This window comes from Melanerpes formicivorus, unplaced genomic scaffold (genome assembly GCF_026170545.1).
Source record: "Melanerpes formicivorus ecotype bairdi unplaced genomic scaffold, bMelFor1.0.p_v2 SCAF_2, whole genome shotgun sequence".
Lineage (NCBI taxonomy): Eukaryota > Metazoa > Chordata > Aves > Piciformes > Picidae > Melanerpes > Melanerpes formicivorus.
Window position 1 is genome coordinate 47292894 of NW_027142354.1, and position 21621 is coordinate 47314514.

General features: G+C 45.2%; 1 protein-coding gene across 4 annotated transcripts in view; it reads right to left on the bottom strand.

The window, feature by feature from the left end:
* Positions 1–21621, bottom strand: part of FBXW11 (F-box and WD repeat domain containing 11) — a 75580-nt gene that overhangs the window by 18136 nt on the left and 35823 nt on the right. For all 4 annotated transcript variants that reach the window (XM_068158813.1, XM_068158822.1, XM_068158830.1 and 1 more), the window contains 4 exons: positions 15170–15232; positions 13335–13560; positions 5284–5470; positions 4306–4396 (listed from right to left, as the gene is read on the bottom strand). In XM_068158813.1, coding sequence (XP_068014914.1) covers positions 4306–4396; positions 5284–5470; positions 13335–13560; positions 15170–15232 — 567 coding nt within the window. The remainder of the gene's footprint in view (positions 1–4305; positions 4397–5283; positions 5471–13334; positions 13561–15169; positions 15233–21621) is intronic.

Sequence of the window (21621 nt, forward strand, 5' to 3'; positions counted from 1 at the left end):
GAGATGCAGTTCATCTGGACTAACAGTTGGAACATTAACTACACATTGGATGTGTTATGGATAATCTTCTAGGAACAGGGCTTTCTTCCCATTTGATAATGTACACTGTGTTCAGCTACTTGGCTATAAACTGCATTTTAGCCTTTTGAATGTTATTGCAGAGCAAGTGGGTTTATCTTAATCCCATAAAGCAAGGAGCTTCTGTTCCCTCTGCATATACAATTCTCCTGCAAATGGGGCAGAAAAAAAAGAGAAAGGAACACACACATCTGTTCTGTACCTGGGGGTCTCTCCTGAAGCACCGGGCATTTACACTAGGGGCAATTCAAATCCAAACCCTCATCCAGTGTACATGGGAAGACCAATAGATGTCACCTATATGGGCTTTTGTCAAGCCTTTGGCAGTCCCCCACATCCTTCTCTCTATGCTGGAGAGATAAGGATTTGATGGGTGGACTGTGCAGTGGATAAGGAATTGGTTGCATGATCACATCCAAAGGGTAGTGGTCAACAGCTCCATGTCCAAAGGGAGACAGGTGACAAGTGGTGCCCCTCAGGAGTCTGAACTGGGACCAGTGCTGTTTCATTTCCTCATCAATCACAGTATCACTAAGGTTGGAAGAGACCTCAAAGATCATCAAGTCCAACCTGTCACCACAGACCCATGACTAGACAATGGCACCAAGTGCCACGTCCAATTCGCTCTGGAACACCTCCAGGGATGGTGACTGTACCACCTCCCTGGGCAGCCCATTCCAATGACAAATGACTCTCTCGGTGAAGACCTTTCTCCTCACCTCCAGTCTAATGCTACAGACAGCAGGATTCAGTGCACCCTGAGCAGGTTTGCAAGTGACACCAAGCTGAGCTGATACGACTGATGGATGAGATGGCATCCAGAGGGACCTGAACAGGCTGGAGAGGTGGGCTGAGGAGAACCTAATGCAGAGCAAAGATTTCAAAGTCTAGCTGAAAAGATGTCTAGGGACAGAATGCTGACTGGATTCTCTACACACACAACACTTCTCCAGCATCACCATCAGAACTGGACTAAACAAACCCCTCTCTCTCAGTAACTATACGCTGCAACTTTCATAATCTAATGCTGGCAGTGCCTCAGGCTGAGAGTTGACTTTTTCTCCCTTTCTGATTTTCCCAAGGCTTCACAGTTTCAGTTCTAGTTCTAAAATCAGACCTTTTTCAAAATTCATAAGAACACACATGGTGTTTATCTGGTGGCCTGGCACCAGATCTTCTTAAAAATCTTCAGCAAAGCCACATTAATTCTCATCTTAATGAGGTGAACCTAAGTCTCCATGGAAACAAGATGAGGGCACTTGCCATGTGCCTTAAGATAAGGAGAATATTTATGAAGTAAGTCTCTCAGCTCATCGCAAGAAATAGATACTTGGGCTAATCCCGGGGGAAAAGCAGAATAGTTGGCCAAGCTTCACAAATAATATGGAAAAAATCCAGGGACTTGGGGTTCTGGAATCAGCAGCACTAAACCTCCCACCCTGGCACAGCGCCACGAAGCAGCTGATCTTCCCCACACCGCTGTGGGACTGCACCCGGGCACAGGGCTGCACCCAGGGCCAACCAGACTATCTCCACAAACAAGGGCTCGCAAACCCGGGTTCAGCCTTCCAGGATAATCCCCAAATCAGCTTTTCTCTTTAGAAAAAAAACACACTCCTAAAGAAAGTTGGCAATTCCACATCTGACTTGGAGGCTTTTGAAATGACTGGACCACCTCTTGTGAAATGAAAACTAATTAAATATTTGGCTTCACAGTGGAGGTGGAGAGGAGCTACCTCTTTCCAAGAATCGGGTTTGGGATCTCTAAATGCCCTCTCATGTTCGAATCCAAGGGTTTCACAAGCGACATTATGTTCCTGAAATGTGCTTGGCATGAAGCAAACAGGCATTGGCACCAGGAAACTTTCAGAGAGGCAAGGGCACCTCCCTCTGCCAAGTCACTGCCTCGAAGCTAACAATGCTTTGTGGCTGCGTGGACTTTTGACCCAACATGCAAATAGAGCCCAAGGGAAGGAATTCAGATTTGCTGTTTATCATTTCTCATTTTCCCTTCCAATTGTTGATTCAGGTTTTGGATTTCTTTGCAAACCCTGTCAATCAATCCCAAGGGGGAAAAAAAGCACATTCTCCTTTGAGCTTACCTCTGCCCACAACCCACTTTAGTACCAGTGGCAGCAAGTTAAGAACTCTTCTCATTAGATACGGTCTAGCAGAATTTGGTTCATCTTTGTGCCCCACAGACAGAATTTTTCTGTTACATCCAATATGTATTTTACAGTATTGAAGAAAAAAAATCCAACTCCTTTTGACCACCAGAAAGATTGCTTATAAAAATACTTCTGTAATAATATAAATGCTAATATGGCAGCCTTTGGCTCATCACTAGCTCCCTAAACTCTGACCCTCTGACAGAAACAGGAAGATCTTATTAAAGGTCCAGGAAAATATTTGAAGGAAAAACATTTTGGTATTCAGAGATACAAAAAGCTTCATCACAGCTAATATCAAAGCCTTATTGAGGAGTTTCTGCACATGGCTTTGAAAAATGAAGGGATGGGGAAAGTATGAAACTGAGGGAGAGCATGACTGCAGGTTTCACACCAGAGTAAGGGGAGGAAAAAGAACTCCTACTCTTCTAAGTTCTGTTGGTGGTGTTACTCATCAGCTACATTTTTAAACAGCATTAAAAGCTGGGTTTGACAGTCCTTTAGGGAAGCAATTTGCTAACAGTGCTTCAAAGGGTGATTCATTAGAAAAATCATAATAGACTTTTGGAAGTGGAAGAAATGTTGGACCCTTGACCAGTGGCAGAAGCAGGTTGGAAACCTGTGAAACCCCAGTATTTCAGAAGTCTGGAAGGAAGCACCTAGGCAAGGAGAAATTCAATGTGGCACAAGAGCCCTCCCCTTCCAGATCAGCAACTCTGAAGAACCAGGAGAGCAAACATGCTGCCTCCATACCCTAGGCACCAATGACTCTGCAAGTAGCCATTAGTTTTCAAAGAGAGATTTCAGCACCCAGAGACACAACTGTTTCCTGAATTTGGGCAAGCAGAGGCTTACATTTACTTGCGCTCAAGGGAAGTTTAGAGGCAAGCTCCCAGAGCTGACAGATCCTGGCTCCTTTCTGTTTTACTGCTCTACCAAAGCATCCATGGACAACACTGTAGTCAGTTGCCAACACCTTAAATTCCACTTCAAGTGACTTACAGCCACAAATGACCAAAGGTTTTCTGTAGCTTTATAGACACAAGCATGGAATAGGAAGCACAGAACTATAGATTTCCCCTTGACCACTCCTAATCTGCTTCTCTCTTCTACCTCCTCCATCTAAGCCTGAGACACAGAGGAGGTCCCTGTGTGCCCCAGCAGTACTTAACATCATTAAGGATGTATCATTGAGTCATTGTGTTCAGTTCTGGGCACCACAGGACAGGTGGTTCTGCTGGAAAGCAGTTCCATAAAGACAGACCCTGGAGTCCTGGTGGACAATGAGTTACCCACGGCACAGCAATGTGCCCTTGTAGCCAAGAAGGCAAATGGTCTCCTGGAGTGCATCAAGAAAACTGTGTCCAACAGGTCTAAAGAGGTTTCCCTTGTCCTCTATACTGCCTTGGTGAGACCACACCTGAAATACTGTGTCCACTTTTGGGCTCCCCAGTTCAAGACAAACAGGGATATACTGGAGAGTCTAATTGAGGGCTACAAAGATGACTGGGGGCTTGAACGTCCCTCCTGTGAGGAAAGACTGAGAGACCTGGGGCTGCTCAGTCTGGAGAGGAGAAAGATGGGTGGGTGTCAAGATGAAGGTGCCAGGCTCTTTTTGGTGGTGCCCAGTGATAGGACAAGAAACAATGAGGACAAGCTGGAAGACAGGAGGTTCCACCTCAACATGAGGAGAAACTTCCTTACTGTGAGGGTGACAGAACACTGGAACATGCTGCCCACAGATGTTGTTAGAGTCTCCTTCTCCGGGGAGTTTCAAAACCCACCCAGATGTAATCCTGTGTGACCTGCCCTAGGTGATCCTGCTCTGGCAGGAGGGGTGGACTCAGTCTTTGGAGGTCCCTTTCAACTCCTAACGCTCTGTGATTCTGTGATAAGTTGCTGAGGGTAGTTTTACACTGTCTAAAGAAGCAGAGCTCAGAAAGTAGTAGTGATACAGCTACACATTGTATGCTTCATTGCTCCAACATGCACCAACTTTCAAACACCAGCAACATGCAACACGATTGCCCCCACAGATAACAAGCACCAGAAAACATACCTCTATATCCTGTATTATCTTTGGGTATAAGGACCTGTAAAAGGAATTTGGGGGGCCATCTGTTGGTCTGTTTTTAAACAGGTACTGATCCCTAGGGAAAAAAACAAACAAAACAGAAACATTTTTTTTAAGCAAAGAATCCAAACTTGAAAGGAATCAGAAATATGCACAGAACAAAACCTTTGTTTAAGGCCAGGCTGGATGAGGCTTTGAGCAACCTGGTCTAGTGGAAGGAGTCCCTGCCCATGGAAGGGGGTTGGAACTGAATGATCTTCAAGGTGTCTCCCAAGCCAAACCATTCTATGATTATGACACATTCTGAGGATGTTTAGTATTGCTGTTCCAACAGCTGTGATTAACAATTTGACAGCTGTATTTTAAATGACCAAGAGTAACAAGGTCACAGGTGTCATCTTGGTGGTCTTCCAAGCTAGGGTTCACAGCTTCTTAAGGCTTTTAGCCTGCTAGATGCCATTCTCTTGCTCTTTACAAGGGCACCTTGCATTTTCTTAGGGACACCGCTAGAGAGCACAGAACAGCAGGTTTCTAAAGCAGAACACTTCATCTCTTCAGATACTTGTACATGAGCTGAAAACTCCACTGCCACAAAGATAAAAGGTTTCTCTCTGCAGCACAGTCAGCTTTTACATTTTCAACAAAAGGAAGTCTAACTGAAATAGCCTTGCAAAAGACATTGCTAGCTTTCATGAGCTGATTCTGTGTGTCACTTCTCCCTGCAAAACAGAAATCACACATTTGCAGACAGAAAGCAAGTGTGGAAAGCCACTGGGGCGTCAACAGAAAGGGGGCAAAGCCAAAACAGGAAGAGGAACAGACAGCTTTCACCCCAGCTACCCCCACGCGTCTGTAGCAGAGAGGAGTCTCAGCAACACCCATTTACTCTAAACTTACCTACTAGCAGAGTTTATGACTAGGGCAATTTGGAAAGGTGAACTTAGCTGTTGCCAAGGTACTTACCAACCCCTTCTCTCTGACAGTCCCTTCCACAGCGGGTCTGTGCGTACCATTCTCTCAATCAGCTTCTTCCATAGCATTCCCTCAGAGATGACTCTCTGCCACTCCTTACAGACCAGCTCTGCTGCACAGAGTGATCTGGCATCGAGATAGGAAAGGATGTTTTCTGCTATGTGATCTAAGCCTTGCTCTACAAAGAAATAAAGGCAATCAGAACATCTGTCACTTCACAGTACACTACTGAACAAGCTCTGCCATCCATCCAGAGAAAGCCAGTGCAGCTTTAAGGCACTTGAGGAACACAAAGGTTCAAGTGTCATAGAAGCACCAGGTACAAATTCATCCAAACAGATACACCAAAATATCTCTCACACTTTACTCCTTTCCTACCCCACTCTGCCTACTGGACTGCTCTGCTCCCACAGAGTGAGAACAAGCACAGTCCAAAATTCAGCACAGCGTGAAAGCAGCAGGAAACATTTGCTTCTTGGCACAGAATCCTGGATGGCTTGAGCACATAATGCTACATGGTCCAGAAAGACCATCATCTTCAAGGTGATGCTTCGCCAAGCAGCAGTACTGCTACATTAAAATAATTGTTTTACTGCTCCCTTAGATATGACAACAGATAATCCCACTCAGAACACAGGACACCAGAGGGAACAGACACATCCAGGAGAAGCATGAGCAAAGATTCTGTGATAACTTTCTTGCATCACCTGTGAGGCCACCTCTCTATTTAAGCTCTATAACCTGCAGTTGCCAAGTCCACTCATGCATTTCACTCAGGACTCTGTTGGTGGAGCACATAAAGATCTCATGCCCTGCAGCCTGGGCTAGAGAAGGGAAAATCAGTGAGATTGAGTTTGATAGCAATTTGTTAACTGCAAATGGTGCTTTAACACTTAAGGCTTTATCCTGACTCATGGTTCACCACCACTAGACTCCATACTTAGAGAATTTTTTACTGAGTGACACCAGAAGCTGGGAGTTTTGAGGCTTCTTTTCAGCTACAGAAAAATTGAAGAGGGACAATTTTCTAGAGACAACTTCAAGTTCAGTAAATCATACTGGAATATTTAATGCAATACTTATGTTGGGGCCAATGGGTGCAGTTTTTTCTAGTGTGAGACTCAGCAAAGAAACCTCAGGATCAGGAGTCAAGTAACCCCCAAATAAATGAAAAGTGACAGCTTAGCTTCTGCACTAGAAATTCCAGTGCAAAGGGAATTTAGCTACACAGAGGTCCCAACACATTTACAACTGCCATATGAAGTGATATCATCTTAGCACTTGTCTTGCATCTGCTGCTCTTCCTCCCTCCCTCTGGGCACACCACCTTCCACAGCATGCTGTGCCAGTTTGCACACTGCTAATGTGATGATGCCAGCTCTACTGGCCCCAAGAATGAGTTCAGCAATGTACCACACCAGAACTCCCAAGTAAAACAAAATTACTCCGGAGGAAAGCCTTTTGGTAGTACTCAGACATCCCAGAAACAACATCTACCCGCTAACTCGCATGCCCTGTGCTCAGCTGCAGCACTACGTATGCTGGTCAACCAGCACAGCTAATAGTGGAGTGGGAAAACACTGACTGCCATCATGAAGAACCCAGCCACCAGAGCAGCTTATTAATCCCTTCGAGCACAGAACCCCAGCACAGTGGGAGATTGAAAAGGACCTTTGGGGATCATCTAGCCTAAGTCCCCTACTAAAGCTGGGGCACCCACAGCAGCTTGCCCAGGTGGGTTTGGAATCTCTCCAGAGAAGGAGACTCCACAACCTCTCTGGACAGCCTGCTCCAGGGCTCCAGCACCCTCACAGCAAAAAATTTCTCCTCCTGTTCAGATGGAACCTACTGGGTTCCTGTTTACACCTGCTGCCACTTGTCCTGTTGCTGGGCACCCCTGAAAAGTCTGACTCCATCCTCCTGACCTTCACTGTTTAGATATTGATGAGCATTGAGAAGATCCCAAATTTCCTATCATGATAGGGTTAGATTCACATATTAAATACACTCTACACACCAGCAGAAGTCCAGGTATACAAGAAGTAGGGTCCTGCCCATTGGTCAAGGTCTGTGTAAAGCAATGTGCTACAAGAGCTTATTCCAGAAATATCAGTTAACTCTTACCCAGAAGCACCAAGATGGTACCAGCTGAAGCTGTTAGAAAGGAAAAGCATATCAATAAAGATGATGGATACAGCAAGCTACCACCAGAGATCTGTCAAGAGGTACACCAGGTAGAACACTGCGTGCACCTGCTCACTGTCTTTGCCTAGATCTTCCCTCCTGCTGAGAGGTGTTGAAAACAGAACTGTAACTAAGTAAATGTAACATTACATAGATGGTCACTTGCATTTAAAACAGCAAACTCTTCTTGTTTGTGTTCCAACTACACTGTCATTGCTCCCACAAAATAAAATGCCTGGGAGATCTGTTAGGTTATTCCAAGAGAGCTGCCACTTTGATTTCCCCAAGACTCCACCAAGTCAGAGATGGAGAATAACTTCACTTTTGTGAATAACCTTATGCCAGTTGGCCAAGCATGAAAGAGAATAAATCTTTCAAACTAGGAGATGACCTTCTTAATTTTCCACTTTGTCTCATGACAGCCTCCTTTAGACTTCAAAACAGGCCTGAAGAATCAAAGAAACTCCTGTTAATTTCTACAGAATTAAGGCAGTGTGCTCACACAGAGCTCTGCTGCATGCTAAATTTGGCAGAGCCTTGGTAAAAATGAACAGCAATGGAAAGGAGAAGCCAACACGTGGAGTTGGAGAGCTTTAGTACATTTCTTCAGTGTAGTTTAGAGAACTATGAAAAGGCTTTAAAGAATAGGCAGAGTTCCTACAACAGAAATTGGGGTTATAAACCCAAGAGACCTCCACCTGGAGCACTGCATCCAGCTCTGGGGCTCCCAAGCATAAGAGGGACATGGAGCTGCTGGAACAAGTCTAGAGGAGGGCACAAAGATGATCAGAGTGCTGGAGACCCTCCCCTGTGGGGACAGGATGAGAGTGTTGGGGTTGTTGAGCCTGGAGAAGGCTTCAGGGAGACCCTAGAGCAGCCTTCCAGAACCTGCAAGGGGCTACTAGAAGGCTTTTTACCTTTTACAAGGACTTGTAGGGATGGGATGAGGGACAATGGCTTTGAGCTGGGAGAGGGGAGATTTGACTGGAGTATGGGAAGAAATCCTTTACAGTGAGGGTGGGGAGACACTAGAACAGGTAGCCCAGGGAGGTCATGGATGCCCCCTCCCTGGAGGTGTAGTGGAAGATGTCCCTGCCCACGGCAGGGTGCTTGGAACTAGATGATCTTTAAGGTCCCTTCCAAGCCATTTTTCAATACCAGTAACAACAACAGATTCAAATAACTGAAATGTACCAAAGTCCAAATAACTGCTGGGTCACCAACCTGACCACTTCCAAAGCAGCAAATTCTCTCCTAACACCCCCATGTTTCAAAGCAGCTTTATGTCACACCATCAGCAGTTTGAAGAAAACACCAGAGGCGTTTAATTACATTGGGAAAGTACCTTCCAGCCTGCTACAGCCCAGTCTTTCTAGTAAGTAACAACTTGGAGATTCTAAATACTTGTTACTTAGGATGCATTTATCTTACTGGGGTGTTACATGCTTTGAAACAGTTCAAGGTTTTTCTGTCAGTGTAATCATTGCAAGGTCGTCATTCTCAAGACAGTTTAAAAGAGCCAAGACAAGAAGACAAGCTGAATCATTGTGCACACTGAAAGCCACAGCCAGATAAGAAGAGAGAAGAGAACCAGTTCTGCTGAGCAAGCAGCTCTCTGATGGCAAAGGTTCCATGGGAGGATGGGGCTCAGGCCATGGCTTAGCAGATCTAACAGATATTTTAGACTTCAGTACATTTGTGTTGAACAGCAGCAGATCAGCCTACCCAGAGCAAGGCACTGTCTGGTACATCTAGAATGCTGTTAGCACACAACACAGTCCTCTACAGATTTTCTCAGTTCAACATTACATTTTGAAGAGGAAGAATTTTCAACACCAAGCAATGATGCAAAGTTGATCAAATCCACTATCTGCACAGCCAGAGGAACAGCCCTCCTTAGGCAGAGTCTGGTCCAAACACAGCTATTTATCTCTAGGAAAGATGGGACCACAGGATCAGTGCTGAACAGATGCCCACCTACTGGATGTCTTTCTCATTCCAAAGATGAGCATTGCAATCCTCCCTAACTGACATAAGGCAGTGAAACAATCATCACATGGACACTGACATTCTTAGATGAGGGAAAATGAAATGCTTTTAGTGAAAGAGCAGTAAAACTCTGCACTTACTTCAACCACACAGTGAAAGAAAGGATATGGGACAAAGTAGCCATGCTGGCATGTCAGCTGCTAACACAGCTTTGAGCCAATTCTGAAATGTAAAGATGGTGAACATGTCAGGTGTGAAATAAGCCATTCCCAAGGGAGAAAGTGACAGACAAATGAAGGCCTTCAAATGATGTTCATGCAGGAAAGAATATTTTACAAGTTTATCTGTTGCTGCCATCTCCTGGCAACAAAATAAATGATTATCCTCCCCCAACAGAGAGATGAGAACTCTGACTGCACTGCAAAGCACCCTTCGAACCCAAGAGTGCTTCAGTGGGTTTGGGTTGCTCCCCCTGTCCTAAGACCTGTACAGCTTAAGAGCGGAACTTGAAATGCCTGTCAGTCAGGACTAAGTTTAAAACACATTAAGGCCTGAAACAGCTGCAGATAGCTGTTTCACAATAAAAGACAGTGAGCACTTAGCTTTATAAACCCTCTGGATTTTCTGTAGGAAAATGCATCCTGCAAAATGCAACCTGCCTGGATGCATTCCTGTGTGATCTGCTAGAGGTGATCCTGCTCTGGCAGGGGGGCTGGACTGGATCATCTTTTGAGGTCCCTTCCAGCCCCTAACATTCTGTGATTTATTGGTACACCTGTCAAAGAACAACTCTGTGCCCAACTCCTGTGTCTCTGCAAGAGGCTGTGCAGTTTGACAGGAAATGGTTCATGAACAGAATGCTTTGGAAATTTATGTAGTTTTAAGCCATCAAATGGTTTAGAGTAAATGACTTGCCATCAGGAAGCTCCATCCTGTCATGGACCTGATGGAGTGAGGCCAGAAGAGAGTCATCAGAGGGCTGGAACACCTCTTTCAAGCAGCTCAGACTGAGTTCTTGGGTAAATTTATACATACCACGTGGCCTTCAAGAAAGGCTGAGTACAGGAACAGTTCTTAAAAACAACTAAAGTTGCACAACATAAATGGTTATAGGTACAAATGTAGTGTAAGTAAGAGTCAGCTTATGCACCTCCAAAACATTTTAGGAATAAATAAGCCATATGAAGGAACTGTGCAACTACAAGCAGGGACAGGCTTTATAGCAGGGCCTGTTGTGACAGGCCAAGGGGTGATGGTGTGAAACAAAATGAGGGAGATTCAGACTAGATGGAAAGAAGGTTTTTTTTCCTACTAAGGGTGGTGAGACCCTGGCCCAGGTTGCCCAGAGCAATGGTAGATGCCCCATCCCTGGAAAATATTCCAGGTAAGGCTGCTCTGAGCAACCTGTTCTAATTGCAGATGTAGCTGCTCACTGAAGGGGGGTTAGACTATATCACCTTTACAGGTTCCTTCCAACCTGAAGTGCTCTGTGATTCTGTGGTGTCAGCCCCGAGGTATAAAAACAAAGTCCAGTTGTAACTGAAGCTCACACGTGCACACAACCACTACAACTGGCCACTTTAATTTTCAGTTAGTCCCAGAGAAATCAACATCCAGCACTTTGAAAACAAGCAGGAAGAAACATCCCCACTCCCTGAAGGAGCCAGCTCTCCTCTCCAAACAAGGAGCACACTTTCAGGTGCATGGTCTTCTAAAAAATAACTTACATGAAACTGAGGTTTGAGGGGAAGGGACACTACCTCCCATTCACAGCCCTCTCTCATGTTTTAAGCCTGGTTTTTAAGAGAATACATCTGTAATTCTGTATCACTTCCAGTCTCCTACCCTATGCTCTTCATTACCTTCCAACTACTAAGTTCATTTCAGCCATGCTTGACAGATGAGCCAATATTCTCCCCTTCACCTCCAAAAGTGGAATTCCTCAAGGTTTTGTGAGACCAGCCACCCATAACATCCAAGCACCATTCTGTCCCAGGAACCAGTGAAGTCCACCACACACAAGACCCACCTAAGCACAGCAAAGTCTACAAATGCTTCAGAGCTTCTAACATGACCAATCTTTAAAGAAACTTTACTTCAGTGGTCCCCTGTGCTCCAAAAATGACCATTTGCCAATTCCATTCATGATTTGTTTTGCCTCCTCATCTCCTCTCAGTGCTCATGTTGTGTCTTGGCATTCTTGAAAACATCTGCAGGCTACTCCACCACTGCAGGTGTGAGTCTGAGCTATTGTATCAGTGACAAACTGAACACTTCAAGCACTCAGTTCATGCTTATTTCCCACTCAGGAAACAATGTCCATACATTTGCTTTTCAAATAATCAAATGACTCATTCTTCCCAGCAGCAAAAATCCAAGGACACAATTCCTTCCAGAAATCTATGGGCAATATATCCAAGTTAGCAGGAGCCTGGAAGCTGGAGACTCTATGTAGCTGGTTATTACTGCTTTGGATTGTCTGAAGAAATACACATAGCAAGCACTAAGAACAGATTCCATATTTCCACTCTTGATAAGAGGTTTACACTGAGCAGGGGCAGAAGAGTCTCTGGGCCACAGAATGAAGGAATCATGGGTGGACTATAAAGACCCACAAGTGCTTTTGCCCTGGAGTCTGTAACAAGAGCAGAAAAATGACATAGTAGATATGTTCAGTCTGGAGAAAGTAAGGCTCCAGGTAGACCTTAGAGCAGCCTTCCAGGGCCTGAAGGGGGCTACAGGAGAGCTGGGGAGGGATCCTGTACAAGTGCTTGTAGTGGCAGGATGAGGGGCAATAGCTCTGAGATGGAGGAGGGGAGATTGAGACTGCAGATTAGGAAGAAAATCTTGACAGTGAGGGTGGTGAGACACTGGAAAAGGTTGCTCAGGGAGATCATAGATCTTCCAACCTTGGTGATTCTGTGTTCAAGACCAGGCTGTATGAGGTATTGAGCAACCTGGTCTAGTGGGAGGTGTCCCTGCCTGTGGCAGGAGTTGGAACCAGATGATCATTTTGGTCCCTTCCAACCCAAGGCATTCTATGAATCTAGCAGGAAGCTTTTAAGTTTTGTGAAACTCTGAACAAAACTAAACTGTAATAAAGATTTCCCAAATGAAAACACCTCTGTAGTATTTTCTACACCTAGTGGAGTGGTATGAAAAAGAAAATTCAGACCAGAGCTTGCAGAGATACTTTTGTGACAACTTGGTTCCAATTGCAACACAAACTACCCTTCAGGATACACTACTCAAGCTGCTTTTGCACGGAACAACACTGGCATCCAGTGGCCAATTCAATTAATCACAGAAGGGAATCACTGCAGCTACCCTCCTGTGGATTAGGAAGCATCACTTTACTTACAGGAGACTAATTAAATCTGGAGATGTTTTAAAGGATTTCCATACATCCAAAGTATCAAACAACAAAGAGGACAGGCTGGCAGAGTTGGAGCTGAGAGAAATGGGGCTGGAGAGAGTTGGGGCTGAGCCTTGAGAAATGAAGGCTCCAGGGACACCTTAAGAGTAGCCTTCCAATACCTGAAGGGGGCTGCAGGAGACCTGAGGAGAGATATTTTTACAAGGGCTTGCAGTGATAGGGCAAAGGGAAATTTAGACTGGAGAGGAAGAAATTCTTTCCAGTGAGGGTGGTGAGATGCTGGAACTGGTTGCCCACGGAGGCTGTGGATGCTCCCCCCCGAGGTGTTCAAAGCCAGGCTGGATGAGACCTTGAGCAACTTGGTCTAGTGGGAGGCATCCCTGCCCACGGCAGGGGGTTGGAACTGGATGATCTTCAAGGCGCCTTCCAACCAAGACCATTCCACGAACCTACAAATCAAAAGCACCTCTTGTAAAAATCAATACCGGTTTACCTGGTAGCGCAGTGATGAAGTCCCGTTGTAACATGGGCTTCAAGTAAGAGTTAATATGTCCATGCTGATAGTGACACATTCGTGAAATAAGGTGTTCCACAAATTCCACTTGATCTGATTCAGACCACTGGTCAAAATATTTAATACACAAGTCTTTTTCCTTTTCGTAGTTCCCTTCCGATGGTCTTTTTCTGGAGACGATCACGGAGGAGGTTCCATTACTTATCTGGGAGTAGAAAGGGAGTCGTCAGTGTTTGACAGCAACACAAGGAACTGCTTTGCAAGAAGTGTGACAAGGAGGAATGGGAGAAGATGCAAAGGAACGATCAACAAAACAGTTCAAAACACGTTCTTAGAGCTGTGAGTCACGTCATATAAATTTCATCTCCCCTAGATAAAGATCAATTCCAGAACTTTGTGCATAATTACATTACTTCTTACACTGAAAGACCTGAACTCCCTTACTCCCTTATGATTTAAACAGCAAGTAACTTTACTCTGCTCTGAGTTTACTCACCTGAAGTGCTGCATCCAGCTCCAGAGCCCTCAACACAGGAAGGACGTGGACCTGATGGAGTGGGTCACAAGATGATCAGGGGCTGATGCACCCCTGCTATGAGGACAGGCTGAGGGAGCTTGGAGTTGTTCAGCCCAGAGAAGAGAAGGCTCTAGGGAGACCTAATAGCAGCCTCCCAGTACCTGAAGGGGGGCTACAAGAAAGCTGCAGAGGGACTGTTTACAAAGGCCTGCGGTGATAGGACCAGGGGTGATGGTTTGAAATTAGGTAAGAGAAGATTTAGACTGAATGTTAGGAACAAGTTCTGCACCATGAGGGTGGTAGAACACTGCAACAGCTTGCCCAGGGAGCTGGTTGAGGCCCCACCCCTGGAGATATCCAAGGTCAGGCTGGACAAGGCTCTGACAACCTGAACTAGTGGAAGATGTCCCTGCTGACTGCAGAGTTTTGCCTAGATGACCTTTGGAGGTCCCTTCCTACCCAAACCATTCCATGATTCTATGAACTGAATTCCTTGTAGGACAAACTTTTGCAGATTTAACCAGTGTTTTCTGCTCCATATTTCACTCTGCCTCCACCCATGACTGCCACAGGTTCCAGCAGTTCAAACAATACAGGTACAGAGACCTATCAAACTTGGGTCTTAATGCTCTAATTAACACCAAAACTGAAGCCCCCCACACCCAATGTCAGTGTTGAGCTACTTGTCTGTAACTGAAAACTGAGACTTCTACAACATCAAGGGCTTGTTTTGGTTTTGAAAAATCATTCCTGACCATGCTTGGGACATCCACACAAAAAGATCATTGGAATCCCGGGAGCTCTAGCTAGAAATAAAGATGATACGAGGCAACCACCTCAGGACATACTGCTAATTAGTAAATAGAATCAAAGATTGATGCCAGGCTCTTCTGAGCCCTTCAGGAAACCAACAGGGCTGATGGGGAGCAACTGTCAGCTCTCTGAAATATTCCTTAACTTCTTCAAAGCAAATTGGTTGCAATTCCTCGTCAAGGCAAGGTGCTGAATTTTGCCTTTTCACTGACTGAGCCACGCTCAGAGAGGTTGAGCTGGATTCCCAACTATCCCCTGATGCAGAATTGTCCTTTCAAGGTCAGCACAAACTAGAAAATCTGAGAAGATCTTGTAATTTCTCAACTATTATTCATCAGCATCAGCCTTCACTTGAAGGCTAAGCTAATTTTAGCATGATACAGTCAACTACACACAAGGATGATTATGCAGATGCAAGATTCGGCTTCCCAAAAGCAGAAGCATCTTAAACCCATGCCAACTCTACACAAATGTGGAGTCCTACCTGCCATAGGGTATTTTTCTTTGGAGACTCATCTTCATTCTGATCCTCCATTACTGATGTGTTCTAGGGGAGGGGAAAGAAAGGAAAAAAAGAAGAGGAAGAATTATGACTTTGCTTATTTTCTTCCGTGGCAAACCCTTGCTCTACAAGCATTATGAAAAGGCAAATCAATTGAACAGCTAGCATTCATTTTCCCAGTGAACAGAATGATCAAAGCAGTCTGGCCACAAAACCTGGGTATTATAAATAAATTCTCCTTCTAACTGACATGTTTATCAATTCCATTTACTGTAAAGATAACTCCCCAGCCCCTCTTCAATTTCCTTTGACAGGTTTTCATGCAGCCTTTCAACACTTTTCTCGCTGGGAAATAAATTCTCTTTCATCCTATTCAAGCCAAAGTAATTAAACCTGTCAAAGTAATCAAGTAGCACTTTCTGCCAAAGTTAAATTGCATACATCTAGTTGGAAAAAGAAAATCAAAATTGCTACACACTACTTACATGCAACAGAATGGGACTTTGTTTTCCAGCTCTAGCTCACCACAAGGAGGGACCCTTCTCTGCAGAACACCTCTGCAACTCCCTGCCACAGCCTGTGTCCTAGAACCCTTGGCAGTCACTGTCTTGCTTCACCCTGACTTAATTACCTTGCTCTCCCAACACCATAACTGCTCCTCCCTATTCTTTTCTTCCCTTTTGTTTGAGAACCAGAGATGGAAGAATTTCTACCAATATTCAGCTGCAAATGTTTCTTGTAGATCTTACCTGAGGTTTTGAAAGCCTTTCACTCCTCTTCCCTTTTTAATTACCCACTCCCCTTTGCTGTCCATAGCACAGCCACCAACTATTTCTATCTCTTTGTTGGTATTCCACACCTAGGCAGGAACTACTCACGTAACCTCCCACCAGCCCTGTCCTCCCCATTACTCATGCCCAGGAGACACCAGCTAACTGCCTGAATGTCCTAAAACATTGTCTGCATGTTCTTCAGCCTCCTTCCCCTCTAGTAGCTGGCTCAGCAAAATGAGGAACAGCACTCTCAAGTAAGACACATGATGGAGTAAGTCACACCATTCCCGTACTGCCATCACAGATTATGGATTAACCCCTTAACAGCTGCATCCACCCTCATTCAAAAGGCAGTTCCACCTCAAAAGCATTCACTGCTCCATCTCCTCCTTGCCTAAAGGTTGGACCAGGAAATCAGAAGGCATGACAAATTGATAGTGTTATCCCTCTAGTCAAGCCTTCCTCCACTGCTGGGTCTGAAAGTTACCTTGAACTCTCTTCTGCCTTCCAGTTAGGTAAGAAAAAGCATGGATGAAAGATCCCATTACAAAACCTGTGTCTGTTGGGTGATGAAAAAACATTAAACCTACCTAGTTGTGATGCACATGACAATGACAAATACAAGGCCAGGGGATGGCTAGGGGAGAACCCAAAACTGGACAAAGGCAGGCAAGGTTTTGTGTTACCCCACAGTGTTTCTAGACATACACAGGAAAAGCAAACCACGCTTTCCACATCTTCCAAATGATGGTCTCCTGGGGGCCATTCCAATTATTCATAACTCCATTGTGTCCATAACCAGCACCACCAGGGATGGGCAAACCAGGTGTCAACGATGCCCCACCACCACCTGGTGCCACAAGAGGGAGCACAAAGCAGCCATGGACTTACCAGTCGGCAACTGGGCCACAGCAGTTCCACTACAAAAGCAAACATGACCCCAGGGAACTATGCAGTGGGGTTTTTTTTCCAGTTTAATTTTATTTTAAAGTTGAGAGTGTAGAAATACTAATTACAGTGATTACATGTTGGTTAACAGTGTTTTCAATTAGTATGCCCTTAAATGAGGATGGAACATCTCGTCTTTTGCAGCTGGAGACTAAATATAGGCATCAATAATCCTGTAGGTGAAGAGCAAGGAACAGGAGCTCTCATTGAAAACACCAGACCCAGATGACTTGGCTCAGCAGATTCAGCAGAAATCCCACATGATATGAGATTAGTCCCAACTTAGCTTTCCTTCAGTAGGTCACTGCAAGACTCTGACATTGCTTTCTTCTGCTGCTTTATTGGGAAACACCTCAGAAACCACTGCTAACTTTCTCTGGGTTGTAGGTTAAGAACTGTCTCCTGAATTCACAGATTGCATTGGCTTGAAAGGGACCCTCAAAGGTCCTCTTGTCCACCCCCCCTGCAATCGACAGGGACACCTCCAGAAGACAGGGCCTTCAACACCCCCAGGGAAGGGGCATCCACAACCACTCTGGGCAACCTGTTCTGGAGTCTTACCACCCTTAAACTGAAGAACTTCTTCCTAGGATCCAGTCTAAACCTGCTCTCCCTCAGCTTCAAACCATCCCTCCTTGTCCTGCTGCTAGACACCTTTACAAAAAGTCCCTCTCAAGCCTTCCTGTAGGATCCCTTTAGGTATTGGAAAGCAGCTCTAAGATCCCCCCCTGCCTTATCTTCTCTAGGCTGAACAAGCCCAGATCCCTCAGCCTGTACTCACAGAGGAGGTGCTCTAGGCCTTGGATCATCCTTGTGGCCCTCCTCTGGACTCATGCCAACAGTTCTGTGTCCTTATACACAGCTTGTTTTCCCTATTATATCTTCCCTCCCTAGAAACTTCACTCTACTTCTGTCCTAAAAACTTTTTTGGTGTAATTCCCTGGATCACAAATATCCTAACTCAGCCTCTACTGTGTTTCTGAAGTGCTGACTGAAGACTAAAAGATGACCGGATGGATCCTGTCCTGTTGTCTGCAAGAAGCAAGCAGACAGCTCTGATCTCTCCTGCACATACACAGCACTTGGCAAAAGAATTTCAGAATTCCAAGCAGCTGGAGTCACCAGCCCTTGTTCAGGAAGGCCTCCAGCTCTTGTGCAAGAAGACAGATAGGAATCTACAAGTTCAACTCTCCCCTTTGGCGTGCTGCTCCCTTCTCTCAACCTGTCCCTTGCTGTTTACCACACCCACCCTCGTCATAAAGCTCCTGTTCTGGTCACCTCCGTGGGTGTGCTGGTTTTGGCTGGCATTGAGATCGTTTTCTCCATAGTAGCTGGCATGGGGACGTGGTTTGGATTTGTCCTGGAAACAAGGTTGATAATTCAGTTTTCCTCACTGCTAAGCAGGGCTTACACAGAGTCAAGGCCTTTTCTGTTTCTCAGCTCACCAGTCAATAGACTGGGTGTGTAGAACAACTTGAGAGGGGATGCAGCCAGGACAGCTGACCTCAAGTAACTGAAAAGATGCCCCAAACCATACGATATCATGCTCAGCATATAAATCATTGAGGCAAAAGGAAGGGGGGAATGTTGGAAGTGCTGGAATTGGTCTTCCCAAGTCACCATTACACATGATGGAGCCCTGCTTTCCTGGGGATGGCTGAACACCTGCCTGCCCATGGAAAGTGGGGAAGGAAATCCTTGGTTTGCTTTGCTGCTATGCATGGCTTTTGCTTTATTTGTTAAGCTGTCTCTATCTCAATCCATGAGGCTTCTTGCTTTTACTCTTCCAATTCTCCCCCATCACAGTGGAGGGGAGCAAGCAAGTTGCTGAATGGGGCTTAGCTGCTGTCTGGGGTTAAACCACAACAGCAGGTTTCCCAATCAGTTTCGAAGTGGCATTAACTGGGAATTCACTCCAGTTCCCTGCAGTTCTGCTGCTGAACAGCACCAAAACCTGGTGCAAATGACAACTTCTGACTCTAGCCTCTCTGGCAAGGCCATGAGCCCCTACAATACAACCAACCTGCATTTGCAGATTCTGGAAGACACAGATTTGACTTTTCATCCCCACAACCACAAGAGCCTAGCAGCTTCTCACAATGGAAATTTAACTTCTAAATTGTGTCAATTAATCATTTATAAGTTCATTTTTTCCCCCCCAGAAATTCTTGTTAAGTTGCTCACAGCTCTTGCAAAAGTAGAAAGATGATTTCCAACCAGCTGTCATTCCTTAATTAGCCTGGAAAAGGCATTCTCCATCCCCTACTGGGAATGGCAGGAGCAAAGTGATAACAATGAGTCTAAGCAGAGATGTTTTCCACTGCCTTTTAGTTGTTATAACCAAATGAGTAAGCTACACTGAGAAAAGCTCTGTCTTTACCCTACCAGCAAAGCCAGCAATGGCAGCAAAGCTTGCAGACTGCTCTACAAGCTGCAGGATTTTAGAAGCTTGCTTCCTCAAGGTTTGCATCCCATATCCCTCACCTCACTTCAGGCTTTCTTCAGTCTTTCTGTCCACAATACCACAAGTCTTCAGGATTTCTATGAGATGCAGATGAACATGGCAAAGAAGTTCAAAAGTTACTTAGGGAGGAGAAGGTACTGACAAGAGTAATTACAGCAAGCTCATTTTCTTTGGAGACCATGAAAAGCTTCCAATAGAAAAACAACCAGGAGAGATTCCCCAAGGGCCAAAAAAAGGCTAGTCATTTCAAAACTTCATAAAGCAGAGTTTCACTGAAGATCCTTAGCTACCTGGTAGCACTGAAAACTGACATCTCAAGCATCACAGTTCCACACCTGTATGACATTAGGGACAAAAGCACCCAAGTTATTCTGTAGATGAATGGCACTCAGCCTGCAAGGCTCATCTCCTTCAGGAGATAAACCAAAAAAGCTACAGCTTTTCTAGTAGAAACCTATCAAACTTGTATGTGTCATCCAAGTTTCTGCTATAGGTAGAGTTTCCACCATGCTCCAGGACCTGGGAGTGCCTCTAGTAACTTAATTGTCTCTGAGGAGAAACTGCACAGGGCAGCTCTCTTCCTTAACCCAGTTTTAGTTCCAGTATCCAGAGAGCAATTACAGAGGTGATCGCAATAGTCCTGGGAACTGGGACAAGACATGCAAGCTGCAGGAGTAGCCAAGCAGACAGCACTGCTAAGTTTCTTTGATGAGAAAGGCTTCCCTACCAAAGAATGGATGCACAGGATACAAAGGATGGATGGACAAAGCTAGACAATAGCTGTGTTAGCTTGCAAAAACCAGCAGTCTTCAATGAGTGCTTTGGGCTGTAATAAAAGAGAAAGTGATAGAAACCAAGAACTTCTCTTTCCCACTACCCTTGAGACTGCACCAGCAATTCTGATTTGAGTTAAAGATCAACTAAGCCTTTAAAAATCCTCATTTTGGACAGGATTCCCACTCACTAGCAAAGGTACCAGGAAATTTGAGTCAAAATTACAAAATAAGGAAAACTAATCGGAACAGTTCTGCTCAACAGGCTCTGGCCTCCTCGAACAAATCACACCTGCAGCTGACTCTGAAGTTAAAGAGAAGACAAAGAACAACTAATACCTACTTGGATATCTTGGAGTCAAACCCAGTAGATCAAGCTCATGCTCTGGATACTTACATTGCCTTCTGAAACCAGCTCTGCCAGCACAAGGGTTGCTGGAGGTATTAATTACACATTCACCCAGAGGAGGAGAGGAATCCACCATCCTCTGTGACAACTGGCCCACAGCAGTAAGGAGGAAAGCTGGGGAACCATCTTCACCGCCTGAAAGACGTGAGCTTGTGTTCCTCAGGGCTTCCTGCTTCCAATATAGCCAGAAGAATCTCGAATGGTTTAAAGCTCTTCCAAATCAATGCAAGCCTGTCTTTAGGATGGAATGGGCACCACTTTCTAATCCTGTTCAGCAAAGTTTATTAACAACATCTTGATACTCGATCAGGGATAGCAGGGGATTTTGCCTCATTTAGCTACTGAGAGGCTCCACAATATACTGAAGTGCAAAGCAAACGGAGTCGTAGAACCGCTACTACACTGCCCAGGGTGTGACTCAACTCCTCTCACAGCAAGGATCACATAGGAGCACAAAATGGTAGGTGTTGGACAGGACCTCTGGAGATCACTGAGTCCAAGCTCCCTGCCAAGGCAGCTTCACCTAAAACAAGGTCACACAGGAACACATCCAGGAAGACTCTGAATGTCTCCAGAGATGGACTCCCAATACCTCTCTGGGCAGCCTGCTCCAGGGCTCCAGCACCCTTAAAGAAGTTTCTCCTCGTGTTTAAATGGAACTTTGTATGTTCAAGTTTGTGCCTGTTGTCCCTTGTCCTGTCACTGGGCACCACTGAACAAAGCCTGATCCCATCCTCCTGACACCCACCCTTGGAGTACTGATCAGCATTGATGGGATGCCCCCTCAGGGAGCTTTTTTTCCTGACAAATCCCTTACTTATCACAGCCTTCCAAATCTGCACATACGAGCCTGCAAAGAAATGCAGAACTACTACAGTGCTTACAAATGCCAGGTCAAAAATAGGACACTGACAAGACTGTGCTTATGCCAACCCAACAGCAAGGAGTCACCCCTTCAAAAAATGCCTTCTGAAGCATAGCCATAGGCTATAAAGGGAGGAATGACATTAAAGATGCCTAAATCAAAGCATACAAAGGCGTGGAGAGTTATTCAAGTCTGGTCAGTG